This window comes from Anomaloglossus baeobatrachus, chromosome 5 (assembly GCF_048569485.1).
Source record: "Anomaloglossus baeobatrachus isolate aAnoBae1 chromosome 5, aAnoBae1.hap1, whole genome shotgun sequence".
Lineage (NCBI taxonomy): Eukaryota > Metazoa > Chordata > Amphibia > Anura > Aromobatidae > Anomaloglossus > Anomaloglossus baeobatrachus.
This window is the reverse complement of record NC_134357.1, coordinates 372,416,154-372,431,549: the sequence shown is the minus strand read 5'-3', so window position 1 is coordinate 372,431,549 and position 15,396 is coordinate 372,416,154. Positions and strand designations below refer to the sequence as shown.

Here is a 15,396-nt window from a genome sequence, read left to right as displayed (position 1 = left end):
CACCTCCTCCTCCATGCTTCACGGTGGGAACCAGCCATGTAGAGTCCATCCGTTCACCTTTTCTACAAAGACACGGTGGTTGGATCTAAAGATCTCAAATTTGGACTCATCAGACCAAAGCACAGATTTCCACTGGTCTAATGTCCATTCCTTGTGTTCTTTAGCCCAAACAAGTCACTTCTGCATGTTACCTGTCCATAGCAGTGGTTTCCTAGCAGCTATTTTACCATGAAGGCCTGCTGCACAAAGTCTCCTCTTAACAGTTGTTCTAGAGATGAGAAAATGTGTCCAAACTTTTGGTCTGTACTGTATATATAAAAATATATATATATCCCCAATCTGCTCTGCATAACGTAAAAACTAGCTTTTATTATACTCACCTATGGGGCGGTTCGATCCAATGGGCATCACTGGTCTTGATCCGCTGCTTTTTCTTCTTGCTTCTTGTGTATAATGCATCGTACGTCATCCACACAGGGTCTTTCATTGCAATCCTGCCAGGCGTGCACTTCTCTGTATCCTGCTTAGGGCAGAGCAGACAGAAAAAAGCAAAGTATGCGCATGCGCGGGCGTGCTCTGATCTGTCTCCGAGAATGCGCACTACAATAATTTCTACTGCCCTGTATTGTAATGTGCATGCGTAGGGAAAGGCCGAAGAGTGCTGGCACATGCGCACTACAATAGTTTGCTCTTGGCAGAGAGTATGCCTGCATATCAGCGCAATGGGGGAAACTGTGTGGATGATGTAGGATGCGTCATGTACACGAAGAAAGATGGAGGACGATGTCAGATCAAGACCAACCATGCCCATTGAACCGACCCGCACCATAGTATTGATAAGCTATTTTTGGGGACATATATACAGCATTCTAGAATGCTGTATGTAAGGGCTTACTGGTGGTAGCTACACTTTATATGGAAGAAATCTGAAGACAGGTTCCCTTTAAAAATGTTGGGTTGACTTCTTTGAACAGTTTCGCATGTTTAGAAACATGGCAAGACTAAAAGAAGCTCCTTCATGGAACATAGCCGGTATAGCGAGTCATTTTTACATTGCAGTGCAAATATTCATTCTTTTGAATGATTCTTTACCACTTCTTCAGGCAGTTATGGAGCGTATCTGACTCGCCCACCCCAGGGCTATGGGACACCCGGTGCCGGGCCGGACTAGTCCGGTGGTAGTCAGTGGTGGCTGGGCCCGGCTCCGTGGCCCTGGTGGGTGTCAGTTGAATATGTGGCTTGCTTGTTAATGGTTGTGTTCGTGACGCCACCTGTGGCATGCGGCTATTAAGCCGCCGCTGCTGTGTGAGGCCTCCGGGATGATGATATAGCAGCTATGGTAGTACTGCTCCCCACAGGTGGAGCAATGCCCGGGGCACAGTTGGTGCTTGTGGAAGTCTATGGTGCTGTGTGACTAACATGGTGCAGGGCCGACAAGCAATGAAAGAAACAGGCACAAACAGTAGTCTCTTTACCTTCTCCTCTTTTACTCGGCAGAAACTTAGTCCAGGGAGACCGTCACAGATGGTAAAGATGATCCGGCCGGCCTGGAAGTGCCTGGGGTGATCTTTGGCCAGTTGAGTATGAGGCCTACTCCTTAATCTTTCTCTGCTGTTTTAGGACACTGCACTTTAGGTTTGCAATTGCCCTCTTGCTGCTGGGACTTGTTGTTCGTCCCCCTTTCTGTGTGGTAGACTGCGCAGGCCCTCTCTGGTGCTTCTCTGCTGGAGCCCACACCAGGCCCTTGGGATGCAGTTGTACCTTCAGATTGCTTCTGGGACAGGGGGCTTGCAGCTCTCCTGCCCTCCGGATTCAGCTACCAGGGATGGATTTTATGCCCTGGCAACTACAGACTCCGATGTCCGAGTCTCTGCTGTGCCTCTCTGCTCCCCTTGCTTCACTGGGCCAAGCTATCCAAGCTCTAGGCCCCAGTTTCACAAGGCAGCACTACCCTGCGTCTGCACTCTTTCACTCCTGTCTCCAGACTAACCACTACTTCCTCCCTTCAGCCAGACTTAAGGAATCCTCCCTGAAGTTCCAGGTTCAGAGCTCCCTCTGCTGGCCGGAGGGAGAATTGTGTTGAGTGTTAACTTACTGGCCAATAGATCTCCCAATTACCTCCAGGCTCAGCATTAACCCTTTGGGAGGGCAATGCTGTTGTGGCGACCAGGTCCTGGGGCGCCACACTCCCCCTTAGTTAAATTCAGTACTCCCGGACTGTAGAAACAAACATGACATGTTAGAACATTTCATCCCATTATGGGAGGCGCAAATACTTTAACGTTACAAACTTAAACATTTCTATAAGAGTCCAGTGTGGCTCCCTGCCGGGTGTCCATTACACTGCTCCATGGGGGACCCGCCGCGATCAAACCCCCAACGTAGGCTCTGGGCGTGCGTCAGAGCATTGATGACCCCACTCTATGCACGCCGGACGGGTTTTTCTTCAGGGGTGTTTGAGCACACTGGTGCTAACTATGAACAATTTAGGTGTTGGCCACCCATAGTCCAGTGGCCCAATTGTCCATTTTCGCAATCAAAGAAAAAGAAAACATTTTGTACACAACATGACAGACATTTTGCATAACTATTTACACTCTAATAAGTACTCTTTACTTTATACAGTAGACTCCCTATACCTTAGAGGGGGTTGTCCCCGAGTGCTGCGCTGGGACCTACGTAGCTCTGGTGTTTGCCCCTGACTACGTGGTGCGTCTTCTATCTCAGCACTACAGGTGGGCCTAACCCCAATAGGTAAGCGTGATGGTTGCCTTTGTGGTCTAGGAGTCGCCAAGGGTATGACAGGTTCACCACTGACAGGGGGTTGATCCTCCTGTTCCACTGCTGGCGTGTCATCTCGTGCTGGAGCGGACGATTCTTTAGGTGGATCCGGAACCTTTTCTGTTTCTGGCTCGACCAACTGCGGAAACGCCAAAACTGGTACCACTATGGCATTGTTGATTCGGGTCCAAGTTTTGGGGAACTTCCCAAGGATGGTTTGAATCATCTCCCCTTCTTTCTCTTGACTTTGGGGACTTCCTTGTACTCCTTCCATTTCTCTTTGGATTCGGCACCGTTCAGGGCACGCTTTCAGGCGGTCTCGGGAAATTGCTTGACAGGTCTTGCCTTCATCTTTGCTTATGAGGCATACCTTACTATTGTCAAAGTTGGAGGGGATAATGGTGTAGGGCTCGTTTTCCCACTGATCATCCAACTTATGCGTCTTCCGCTTCTTCTTGAGGACTTGTTCTCCAGGTGCTAAGGGAGTTGCTGGGGCTGTTTGATTGTAATGCTGTTCTTGTCTCGTTCTTGCTTGAGACAGGCTCCTTTCCACGCACTCCTGGACCTTACGGTACCGCTGCTGCCGTTCTGCATCCCAATCCTCTATTTCTTGAACCGCCTCAGGCGACACAGTCCCCATCTCAAAGTCTACAGGCAACTTGCCTGGTCTGGCTCGCATCAGGTAAGCGGGGCTGCAGTTGGTCGAATTCACTGGGATGTGGTTGTACAAGTCTACCAGATCTGGCAACTTTTCTGGCCATTGGTTCCTCTCTTCCAGCGGTAGGGTCTTCAGCATATCAATAACCACATGGTTCATTTTCTCGCACAGTCCATTGGTCTGGGGGTGGTACGGTGTGGTTCGAATTTTCTTACAACCGTACATGTTACAGAACTCTTGGAACACTTCAGCCTCGAATGCAGGACCCTGATCCGTCAGTACCCTTTCCGGATAGCCGTGCGGTCGACAAAAGGATGCCTGGAACGCTCTAGCTGCCGTCCTGGCTGTCTGGTCCTTCACAGGCACTACTACCAGGAAACGAGAGTAATGGTCCACAATGGTGAGGGCGTACACATAGCCTGACCGGCTTGGTGTTAACTTCACGTGGTCCAGGGCCACCAACTCCAGGGGCTGCTTCGTGACAATTGGCTGTAGGGGAGACCTTTGGCTGGCATCATCCTTCCGCCTCAAGTTACACGGGCCACAGTCTCGGCACCATTTCTCGATCATCTTTCTCATGTGCACCCAGTAGAACCGATCACGGAGTAAGGCCTCCAACTTCTTCCACCCGAAGTGCCCTGCGTTATCATGATACGCTGCTAGGACCATTGGAGCATCCCTCTGCGGAACCACTATCTGCCAGACAAGTTCATTTGTTCGATAGTTGACATATCTCTTGCAGAGCTTGCCCTGGTAGGTGAACAGTCGTCCCCTCTCCTTCCACAGCTGCTGGGCTTCCTCTGGAGCGTCTGGGCCAAGATGGGTCTCAGCTTGCGCTAGCTTCTCTTTGACCAATCGCACGGCCGGGTCACCATTCTGTGTTTCTTCCCAATTATGGTGGAGTAATGGATTGACCGAGACCTCGTGCTGGTTTAAGCGCTTCACTCCCACAGCATGCTCACACTGTGAAACACCCTGGTGATGGAAAGCCGGTAACTCTATCTCTTCGAGTTCATCCAGGTCTTCTCCAGACTCGGGTAAGTGAGGCATTCTGGACAGCGCATCAGCATTGTTATTCTTCTTGCCAGCCCGATACTTGATGGTAAAGTCAAAGTTAGACAGCCGGGCCATCCATCGCTGTTCCATCGCACCTAACTTGGCTGTTGCCAGGTGTGTCAACGGATTGTTGTCCGTGAAGATGGTAAACTTGGCCGATGCCAGATAGTGCTTGAAGCGTTCAGTCACTGCCCACACAATAGCGAGGAACTCCAGCTTGAAGGAACTGTAGTTTTCTGGATTCCTTTCCGTGGGCCGAAGCTTCCTACTGGCGTACGCTATTACCCTCTCTCTGCCTCCCTGTACCTGGGACAGAACTGCTCCCAGTCCCACGTTGCTGGCGTCTGTGTACAGTATAAACGGTTGGCTGTAGTCAGGGTAGGCCAGAATTTCTTCTCCCGTGAGAGCCCCTTTCAGCCGGACAAAGGATGTTTCCAGTTGGCTGCTCCATTCAAATGGAGGGCTCTGCTTCTTAGCCTGCTTTGGCTGGCCCACCAGGAGATCTTGAAGGGGCGCTGCTATCTTGGTGAACCCATCAATGAACCTTCGGTAGTAGCCCACCAGTCCAAGGAACTGCCGCACCTCCTTCACCGTGGTGGGTCTTGGCCAGTCCTTGATTACCGTGACTTTCTCCGGATCAGGTGCCACGCCTTCTGCGCTGACCACATGACCCAGGTACTGTACCTTTGGCTTCAAGAGGTGACATTTGGACGGCTTGATCTTCAGGCCATATTTCGACAAGGACTCAAACACTTCTGCTAAGTGCTTCAGGTGGTCCTCATAAGTCTTGGAGTAGACTATTACGTCATCCAGGTACAGCAGCACGGTTTCGAAGTTGTGGTGGCCCAAGCAGCACTCCATCAACCTTTGGAATGTCCCTGGGGCGTTGCAGAGCCCGAATGGCATACAATTGAACTCACAGAGACCCATTGGTGTCGTGAATGCAGTCTTCTCCTTGTCCGCCTCTGCCACGGGAACCTGCCAATACCCACTGGTGAGATCCAAGGTGGAGAAATAGTTAGCTGACTTTAAGGCTGTTAGTGACTCCTCTATTCTGGGTAGTGGATAGGCATCTTTATGTGTAATGCGGTTAATTTGCCTGTAATCTACACACATTCTCATTGTACCATCTTTTTTCTTTACGAGCACTAGTGGAGCTGCCCAGGGGCTACAACTATCTCTGATAACCCCAGCCTCCTTCATTTCCCGTAACATTTCCTTGGCACACTGATACTGTGCGGGGGGTACAGGGCGGTATCTTTCTTTAATGGGATGATGATCACCCGTGGGGATTTGATGTTGAACCCCTTTCACCTGCCCAAAATCTAGGGGGTGTTTGCTGAAGACCCGCTCGTACTCCTGTACCACCCGGTAAACCCCATGCTTTTGGTGTGAGGGGGTGGAGTCGGTGCCCACATGTAATTTTTGGCACCAGTCTTCCGGCTGCCCCTTGGAGCCATTGTCTTCCGCCTGGTCGGACGGGATCAAGGGTTCCACTGCTTTAATGGTATTGTTGCTGACAGTGTACAATTTTGCCACAGTGGCATACCGGGGCAATTTGGCCTCCTCCTCTCCACAATTCAGGACACGGACGGGCACTCTCCCCTTGCGGACGTCCGCTACCCCTCTGGCTATCAGGACTCCAGGCCTACTGTCTGAATACATTGGTTCTACCAAGGCATGGTAATCCTGACCCTTGAGGCCTATTGCTGCCCGACACCATATCAACATTTCACTTCTTGGGGGTATTACAATGGGGAGGGGGTCACTTACCCTCACACTGCCAATTTCTCCTCCGGCCAGCTCTACCTGCTGCCTCCTCATCAGGGCTCTGATCTCCCTCTGTAGGGCACGCTGCTGCCCGCAGCTGGCAGTTTCAGACGCCTGTTGTAACAAAATTATCACTTCGGCAATACAATTTTCTATCACATTTGTACCAAGAGTTAGCAGTGGGTCAGATTCTTTGCGATCAATATCTACAATTATCATCCCCTGACATGGCAATTCCACCCGCCCCACTTTAATGGTTACTTCTTTGTACCCAATCTGAGGTAAGGGCTGACCATTACTGGCCACAATTGTTAAATCATCATCTGGGCCATGGTCAATGTCTGAATCAGCCCAATATCTTTTGTACAGTTTGTGGGGGATGGTTGTTACCTGGGACCCCGTATCCAGGAGGGCATTCAAAGGGATCCCATCCAGCACAATAGGAAGGACCGGTCGTCCTCCCACATACTTGCTGCGGCTGGGGGTTGAGCCGGGCTTCCTTACACCTGGGGGTCGGCTCCTGGCCCCAGGCTCGGCCCATTTAAAGGACAGCGTCGTGCAATGTGGCCCGCCTGGTTGCAGTTGCGGCAGATCGGTTGTCCTGTTGAATCGTACCGGTCTGTGTCTCTGCCTCGGGTCGGCGGAATCCTTCTCTGTCGCATCCATGGGACGTCCTCTGGGCTGGAGGCCAACTCGATTTTCGCAGGCGAGGGGGTCATTTGTAGAGACTGCACGGTCTTGGCAAGGGCAGCCACAGTCTTGGTCAGCTCCTGGACCTGTTGTCTGAGCTCCGCAGTGGGATCCTTATCCAGGGACTGCGCCTCAGCCCCTGCAGTGGCTCGTGTTGCAGGCACCACCCCGGGGTACGTGATAGCAAGAGGCCGGAGGGGTACTGGGTCATTCGGCGTAGATTCTCTCAGTACCCGGATGGCCTGGTCCTTAAACTTGGCAAAGTCCAGAGCAGGGTTCTGCAGGACCATGATACGCAGCTGGGTCCTGTGGGCATCTGACAGGAGCCCCTCTATGAACTGCTCAGTTAGGAGTTTGTCTTCTTCACGTACACCCTCTGGGTCCACCTGTTTAACTGCTTTCAGGGCCTCTTGCAGGTTTAGGGCATAGTCCCTTATGCTGTCTGTGGCCCGCTGCTTGCACCCAAAGAATCTCATCTTTATCTCTGCTGCGGTGCGAGTGTCAAACGTACTCTTTAGCTTGGCCAGTATCTGGGCTGCTGTCCCTTTATCTGTATCAGGCCATGACTTCGCTTCACGCTGGGCTGCGCCGGCTAGCTGTCCCATTAATATGCCCACCTTCTGGCTCTCAGTCAGCGGATACACCCGGAATAAGCTGTGCAGGCTTTCTCTGAAGTCACTCAAGGTATGGGACTCCCCGGAGTATTGCGGCAGCCATTCTGCTCCCGGTATGTATGGCATGGTGATCGGCATTACCGGCGCTACAGTGGGGGCCGGGGCGACGGCGACTGGGATTGCTTCTGCTGGTGCTGCGGCGTCTCGGGCTATGGCAGCCACCTGCCCTCCCTCTGAGTCGGACATCTTCCTCCCCCTTAGTGAGCCTTACCAGGCTCCGTTCACTTTTCAAATTTTCTTCCGGGTCGCGCGGGGTTAACAGCGCTCTGCTCTGATGGCGCGCTCCCTTCGCGCTCTTTGTCAGGCACGCCCCCCTTCTTCCTGCGCTCGGCGAGGCTAATGGCGGCGGTGGTCTGCAGCCAGTACACAGTCTTTTAAGCACAATTCCGGCAGGCGCACAGTACCCGGTGGGACCGGGCACGAAATCCTGTTCGTGACGCCAAAATTGACTCGCCCACCCCAGGGCTATGGGACACCCGGTGCCGGGCCGGACTAGTCCGGTGGTAGTCAGTGGTGGCTGGGCCCGGCTCCGTGGCCCTGGTGGGTGTCAGTTGAATATGTGGCTTGCTTGTTAATGGTTGTGTTCGTGACGCCACCTGTGGCATGCGGCTATTAAGCCGCCGCTGCTGTGTGAGGCCTCCGGGATGATGATATAGCAGCTATGGTAGTACTGCTCCCCACAGGTGGAGCAATGCCCGGGGCACAGTTGGTGCTTGTGGAAGTCTATGGTGCTGTGTGACTAACACGGTGCAGGGCCGACAAGCAATGAAAGAAACAGGCACAAACAGTAGTCTCTTTACCTTCTCCTCTTTTACTCGGCAGAAACTTAGTCCAGGGAGACCGTCACAGATGGTAAAGATGATCCGGCCGGCCTGGAAGTGCCTGGGGTGATCTTTGGCCAGTTGAGTATGAGGCCTACTCCTTAATCTTTCTCTGCTGTTTTAGGACACTGCACTTTAGGTTTGCAATTGCCCTCTTGCTGCTGGGACTTGTTGTTCGTCCCCCTTTCTGTGTGGTAGACTGCGCAGGCCCTCTCTGGTGCTTCTCTGCTGGAGCCCACACCAGGCCCTTGGGATGCAGTTGTACCTTCAGATTGCTTCTGGGACAGGGGGCTTGCAGCTCTCCTGCCCTCCGGATTCAGCTACCAGGGATGGATTTTATGCCCTGGCAACTACAGACTCCGATGTCCGAGTCTCTGCTGTGCCTCTCTGCTCCCCTTGCTTCACTGGGCCAAGCTATCCAAGCTCTAGGCCCCAGTTTCACAAGGCAGCACTACCCTGCGTCTGCACTCTTTCACTCCTGTCTCCAGACTAACCACTACTTCCTCCCTTCAGCCAGACTTAAGGAATCCTCCCTGAAGTTCCAGGTTCAGAGCTCCCTCTGCTGGCCGGAGGGAGAATTGTGTTGAGTGTTAACTTACTGGCCAATAGATCTCCCAATTACCTCCAGGCTCAGCATTAACCCTTTGGGAGGGCAATGCTGTTGTGGCGACCAGGTCCTGGGGCGCCACATATCCTCTAAAAAAGATGTCATTTACATATACCATTATCCTTACTATACAAAGTTGATATTGTGCTAGATGTGAAATTGGTGCCAGCATAGGGATGCACTGGGAGAGGTCTAGGCCCCTTACCAATTATCCTAGGTTTATCTCCTGTATGTGTTGCCTTTTTCAGACCTTGCACTATGCACTACGCTCTACCATAGGAATGAATGGAGTCACACAAAGTGTACAAACATTGACACATTAACCACCAAAATTGGAATTTGTCAGCACTTGTGTGATACAAGATGCATAGAAGTCAATGCCTGCCACTATCAGAATATATTTTCATTGACGTCCATGAGGAAAAAAAAACACAACTTAAGTGTACATAAAACACATCATTCATTGCGTAGTGTGACTTCAGAACTGAATTTTAATCTTCCTTTATCAAAGTGATGTAAGAACCTTAGACACTCCACAACAAAGATATAACGTAGGTGAGAAATCATTAACCTTACCAACCACGCAGCCAGTCAGTAATTCTCCTGCCTAGACGGACCCCTGTCATCAGAAAAACTCTTCAAAAAAGGTTCATTTGGCTTGAGCATGGTCTGTTCTCACTAAGTCTGGGTTCACATGCTCACGTCTGAAAACTGCAGTGGATCTGGCAGCAGTGGTCTTGTCTCAGGTTCGGGACGAAAGTCTGCTGTCAGTCTATGTGACTGAAAGAATGTGAATCCTCACATTGCACACAGTGCACATTGTCAGGATTCTCCAGTGCCAATGACGAGACCAAGCGATTATGAGACAGCAGGTAAGTAATAATTATATTTCCAGCCAAATTCCGACTAGATGTGTGCAGCCTCGCTCAGCTTACTGCTATTGAGTGCGGGTGTGCATGTCTAGTCAGGATATGGCCAGGAGCATGCATATTGCATACCAGCTGTTCTGACGCCCCTAGACTATCAGGTCGTCACAGGGTACTGCACAAGCTGCCCTCCCGTGCAATATTCAAATCTCTCATGGTTCAGTGCTGCCTCCAACAGCAAATAAAATCCTAGATAAACCCTGCACCACACCCACCAGGCACACCAGTGGGCGGCTTGAGCGGAATAGGGTCGGCCACCTAGGGGTCAGGAAGGGGAGGTGAGGAGTGAAGAAGTAGTGTAGTGAAGGAGTAGTGAAGTGGAGGAGGCTGGGAGTAGTGGCTCTCAGGAGAAGGTGACTAGGTTGCAGACGGTGGTCTGGACTTAGAGGAGTCGGACCCCCAGTCGCAGGGGATTGAGGCTAGGTGCCTGGACCTGTCAAGGAGGACGGTCATCAGCCTGGTTTTATCACCGGTCCAGGACCGAAGGCACGGCGGGGTACACGGACCCTAGGTCGGGGAGAAGCTTCAGGCAACCCGGCAATCAACCTGCGGAGAACGGAGCCTTTATGGACTGTTCCCACTAGCTCCAGAATCGAGGCACTAGCGCAACGAGGGGGATAGGGCCTTCCACATAAGCAGCCCACTAAAATCCCAAGCGTGAGCCCTGAGAGCAGGCTCCCACACTTAGCCACAGTGGGGAGCGGGGCCCGGCAAGTTCCAGACTACTGGGCCACTACGGTGAATTTAAACTTTGTGCCAGGAGGCAGGTCACGGATCACCAGGCAGCACAGCAGGGGACAGGACCCCCACGAGCAACCCTTTGAGAGGCAGCGGCACCCAGAGACTTGGTTTACCCGGTTGTCAGCGCCTGCTTATTGGCTGAGTGAGTACCTGAGTGATTCCCCCTTCACGGGACCCAGTAGCATCATCCAGAGTACCGGGGCCTACCCCTACCTGTGGAGGGCAACGACACCTTGCTGCTCCATTCAATCACCCCGGGTACTCCCAACGGCAGCGGCAGTACTTCCAGATACTGCACACCACGGGTAGCATCACGAACTATAACTCGCCTGTAAATATCCCCCCTTTTACTTTAGAGTGTGGCCCCTAAGCCCCCGAGTCCGGAGACCCTTGAGCCATGAACGGACACTACCCCCGGATCCGAGCGGTTCGATACGCTGCAGGGGCGGCACACTGTCTCATGACTGCCCGGTCTTTCCACTAGCATCCTCACAGTGCACGCTGTGAGGATTTGCATGTCTGCAGTCACATATAGTGACTGCAGACTTTCATGCTAAAACTTGGACAACCCTTTAAGTGATTCTTGAATGAGTATGGATCACAGCGACTCACGCTCCATGTGTTTTGTGATAGGACGTGCTTAAACTAAAGGTGCAATTACACTGCATGATTATGCCATGGAAGCCAATGGTTTCCAGCATAATATTGCAAGCTTGCCTTCTTCCCATAGTGTGGTGCAATTATTCTGTATGGAGGGCTATTTGGGGCCCATTCATCTGTATAAAGGGTTATGTGGGGCCCATTATTCTTTATGGAGGACTATTTGGGACCCATTAATCTGTATGAAGAGTTATGGGGGGCCCATTATTCTATATGCAGGACTATTTGGGGCTCATTACTCTGTATGTAGGACTATATGGGGCTCCTTATTGTGTATGGAGGACTATGTGGGTTCCATTATTCTATATGGAGGACTATGTGGAGCTCATTCATCTGTATGGAGGGCTATGTGGGGCACATTATTCTGTATGGAGGACTATGTGGAGCTCGTTATTCTCTATGGAGGACTATGTGGGGTCCATTATTCTGTATGGAGGACTATGGAGGGGCCCATTATTTTTCATGGAGGGCTATGTGAAGTATATTATTTTGTACAGTGGACTATTTGGGGCCCATTAATCTTTATCGAGAGTTATGTAGAGCACATTATTCTCTATGGAGGACTATATGGGGCTCATTATTCTGTATGGAGGACTATGTGAAGCACATTATTCTGTATGGAAGACTATTTGAGGCCCATTGATCTGGAGGACTATGTAGGGCACATTATTCTGTATAGAAGACTTTTTGGGGCCAATTAATCTGTATGGAGGACTATGTGTGGCCCATTATTCTGTATGGAGGACTATGTGGGGCACATTATTCTGTATAGAAAACTATATGAGGCACATTATTCTGTTTAGAAGACTATATGGGGTCCATTTTTCTGTATGGAGGGCTATGGGGTACATTATTTTGCATGGAGGACTGTGTAGGGCACATTATTCTGTATGGAGGATTATGTGGGTCCCTTTTTTTGTATGGAACACTTTGTGGGGTCCGTGACTAGGTTGGCCAGTGACTTTGTCCAAGTTTTTAATTTTAGCCCTCTGTGTATTTGATTTTGACATCTCTGATCTACAATCCCATGGCAGATGCAACTATAGGCATGCACTGGATCACACAACGTGTAGCGTTGGAATCTTTGCATAGTCATGTTCCTATGGAATCCTATGTTAAATAATGACCACTTTAAGAGAGGAAAAAAATATAAATATGCTATGTCTAATATTACCCAACTGAAATCATAGTGTTGTACAAGTTAGTTTATCAGGCAGAACTTCCATAGATCCTCATCTTACATCTGCACATACCTGTCACTCTATAGATTCTCTAATGTCAACCTTTGGATTAATGTGGATTTTAAAGACAGATAAATCCATCCCACAAACAGAAGTCACCTCTCACTCAGCTTTTATAGCCACCTCATGATCCAAGAAAAGCCATGGACAGAATTATATTAACCCTTACTTTCCTTTTAGACCAATACCACCAGGCTGTGCGCCAACAAGACAAGGTGTCCAAGCATCAAATATCCATATGTAAAAAGAAATAAACCTAAAATATTCCCACCTCTGCTGACATTGTCCTTAGTGAACACATTTTTGTTCTGCAAGTAATTGGATAAACTTCTGTACTGTTGCGCAATGATGAGTGCACACAATGCAGATGGTGGACCTGCCCGAGACATTAGAATATGTATGTCCTAGTGCTACCATACCTCGAAGAACGCGCCCTTTATTCTACACCTACAATGAATATTGCCCAGGGCAAAGTAACAAAACTGTAAAATGTAGCAACACTCAACTTGGCGGAGTTCCCAGAATGGTTGTCATGGTAACACCAGTTTAACCTAAATAAAGTTTACATATAGATGGAACCCCACTGCTATATCGGACCAGGATTAGAAAGAGCATCATATATTTTAATATTTTCACTTTCCTGCCAGGGTCGTTGTCCCATACATAAAATAGTTAATGGTAATGATGTGATTCTACAGATTGATCACCAAACTGATCAAGAAGATCACATTAGTCTCAGTTGGCCATTTACAATGACAAATTTCCTAGGATATTATATTACCAATTTTCATTTTTTAGATCTGTTCTGATTGTCTCCAAATTAAATCTTTCTATTCCATATAAAGTCTTTCAGATGCTGTTAAGCGACAACCAACCGAGATTGTTGGAGATTTGGAGACCTAAATATAGAAATCTAAATTTACCTGACATCTCAATGGATTTAATTGAATTATATCCAGAGAATTTGGCAAGGTTGACTTCATGGTTGCCAGCAATGTCGCTGGTTCTCGCCTTTGTGGTAAGATAAGACATCACATAAGTAGAGGACTAATATTGTAGCTTTGCCAGTCGATATTTCTATGTCCTGTTGGGGCTCAGTGGGTGACTCTTCAGATATTATATTAGACCGTTCCTGATGAAGAGATCTGAGTAGTGGAGAAATTTGTCATCATCACCTTTTCAGTTAGCCATTAAAGCCACTGAGGACTCTCAATATTGAATATTTTCCCATTTATACATTTATATCCAAGGCCAAAAATGGAGAAAACAAAGCTACCAATTAAGCACGCTTCCAGGCCGTTAGACTGTTAAATCATTCATTATAGACTAGCGGCTATTACATGAATTAATAATTCATAGGCAGGATTCAGTCATCGACAATTTGTAAAACCGGCTTTGACAACTTAACTGCAACTTTTAACATCGCCTTATTTAATCTTCAATACGATTTCATGGGTCATTGCCGGTGAAGGCCAGACGATCAAGCGAAATAATGGCATAATCATATACAATATGCTGGATGGACACTTACATTTCTGTTGGCCATCAGGACACCAGGGCTGCTCATCTCAAAGGATTCCTCCTCTTCCTCTTTCTCCCCATATCTGCCCAGGAGGGTGAACCCATGCCTGCAGCAAACCCACCACCAGAAACCTTGTAAAGGCATTCAGAAGGGTCCCCTCCACCTTGCTCCCCCCACCCTGTTCTTTGACTTAGATGGTTCACATCTGACAATCCTTAACCCCCAACTGAGAATAAAGACTGGAACAGCTTCTGGGCAGTCAGATACAATGTCGCAGGTCAAGAAATAATATAACTAATAGGGAAAAAGCAAGACTAGCAGTCAATGATGAGAAAAAATGAGATGGTACGCCAAGAAGAAGAACGGTCCTGAGTAGAATGCTTTATAATCCCAACTGCTTGAAAGTCTAGAAGAATCCAGTATTAGGAAGGATTTGTCAAGCCAGAGGTGGGCAGACAAGACGATCAGGGACCACAACTGGAAGACAGGACAGTCTTCTGTTCTTTATCAGCCTTAGGTTGAAAGGAGGGGTCTTGGCATCTGGTGGTGCCAACATCTGTAGCCACCACAGCCTCACAACTGGCAGCAGGGCATGATCTCACCCCAGTTAGGGCTTCGCAGTGTTGGGTGTGCAATTGGTATTCTGATAATCCACATCTGGAATTAGGAGGCGCAGATTAGGATGGACCTTTTATGCCAGGGTCCAGCTGCAGATATAGGTACAATTAGCCAGATATACAGTAAACCGTTGACAAGTATAATGCACTGTAACTCTGTGGTTGTTACTTGGATATTATTATCTCCTATAAATCCATTCGTAGCCACCAGAGTAGTCCAATGAAATACAAAGAAAAAAAATAGTATTTAGGATTTTAAGGCAAAAAAAAAGAGAAAATATCCAAATGAAGACGTGACTGCAGCTGTGTCTGTAACTACTTCCTGATGAACAAGGAGAGAAAAGGAAAAGAGTGGAGGGAGAGTAGAAGGAGGGAGTGGAGGGAGTGTGCTCCAGCATGGGGAGGGCCTCCTCCAGTGTACAGGCAGATGCCTGACACTCACTACCATGTGGAGGGGGATGGGATCGAGAACTGACCAATGGCACAAAGCCTACACATGCCTGCAGCCAATAGGAATGCGGAGGTGTGTCACCAGCTAGTGCAAAGCCCTGCTCTGAGTCTATGGCTTGTTGCATCATGTGCCCCTTGGCAGAGCACAGGGAGGAGGGGGACAGCCAGCTGCAGAGCTCTGC

At 49.4% G+C, this 15,396-nt stretch overlaps 1 protein-coding gene across 1 annotated transcript in view; it reads right to left on the bottom strand.

Moving 5' to 3' along the window:
* PLEKHH3 (pleckstrin homology, MyTH4 and FERM domain containing H3) overlaps positions 1-15,117 on the bottom strand; it is a 125,084-nt gene extending 109,967 nt beyond the window's left edge. The window contains exon 1 of the mRNA XM_075349991.1: positions 14,157-15,117. Within this exon, the coding sequence (XP_075206106.1) occupies positions 14,157-14,291 (135 nt within the window). The 5' untranslated portion in view covers positions 14,292-15,117. The remainder of the gene's footprint in view (positions 1-14,156) is intronic.
* Between the last annotated feature and the right edge of the window lie 279 nt (positions 15,118-15,396).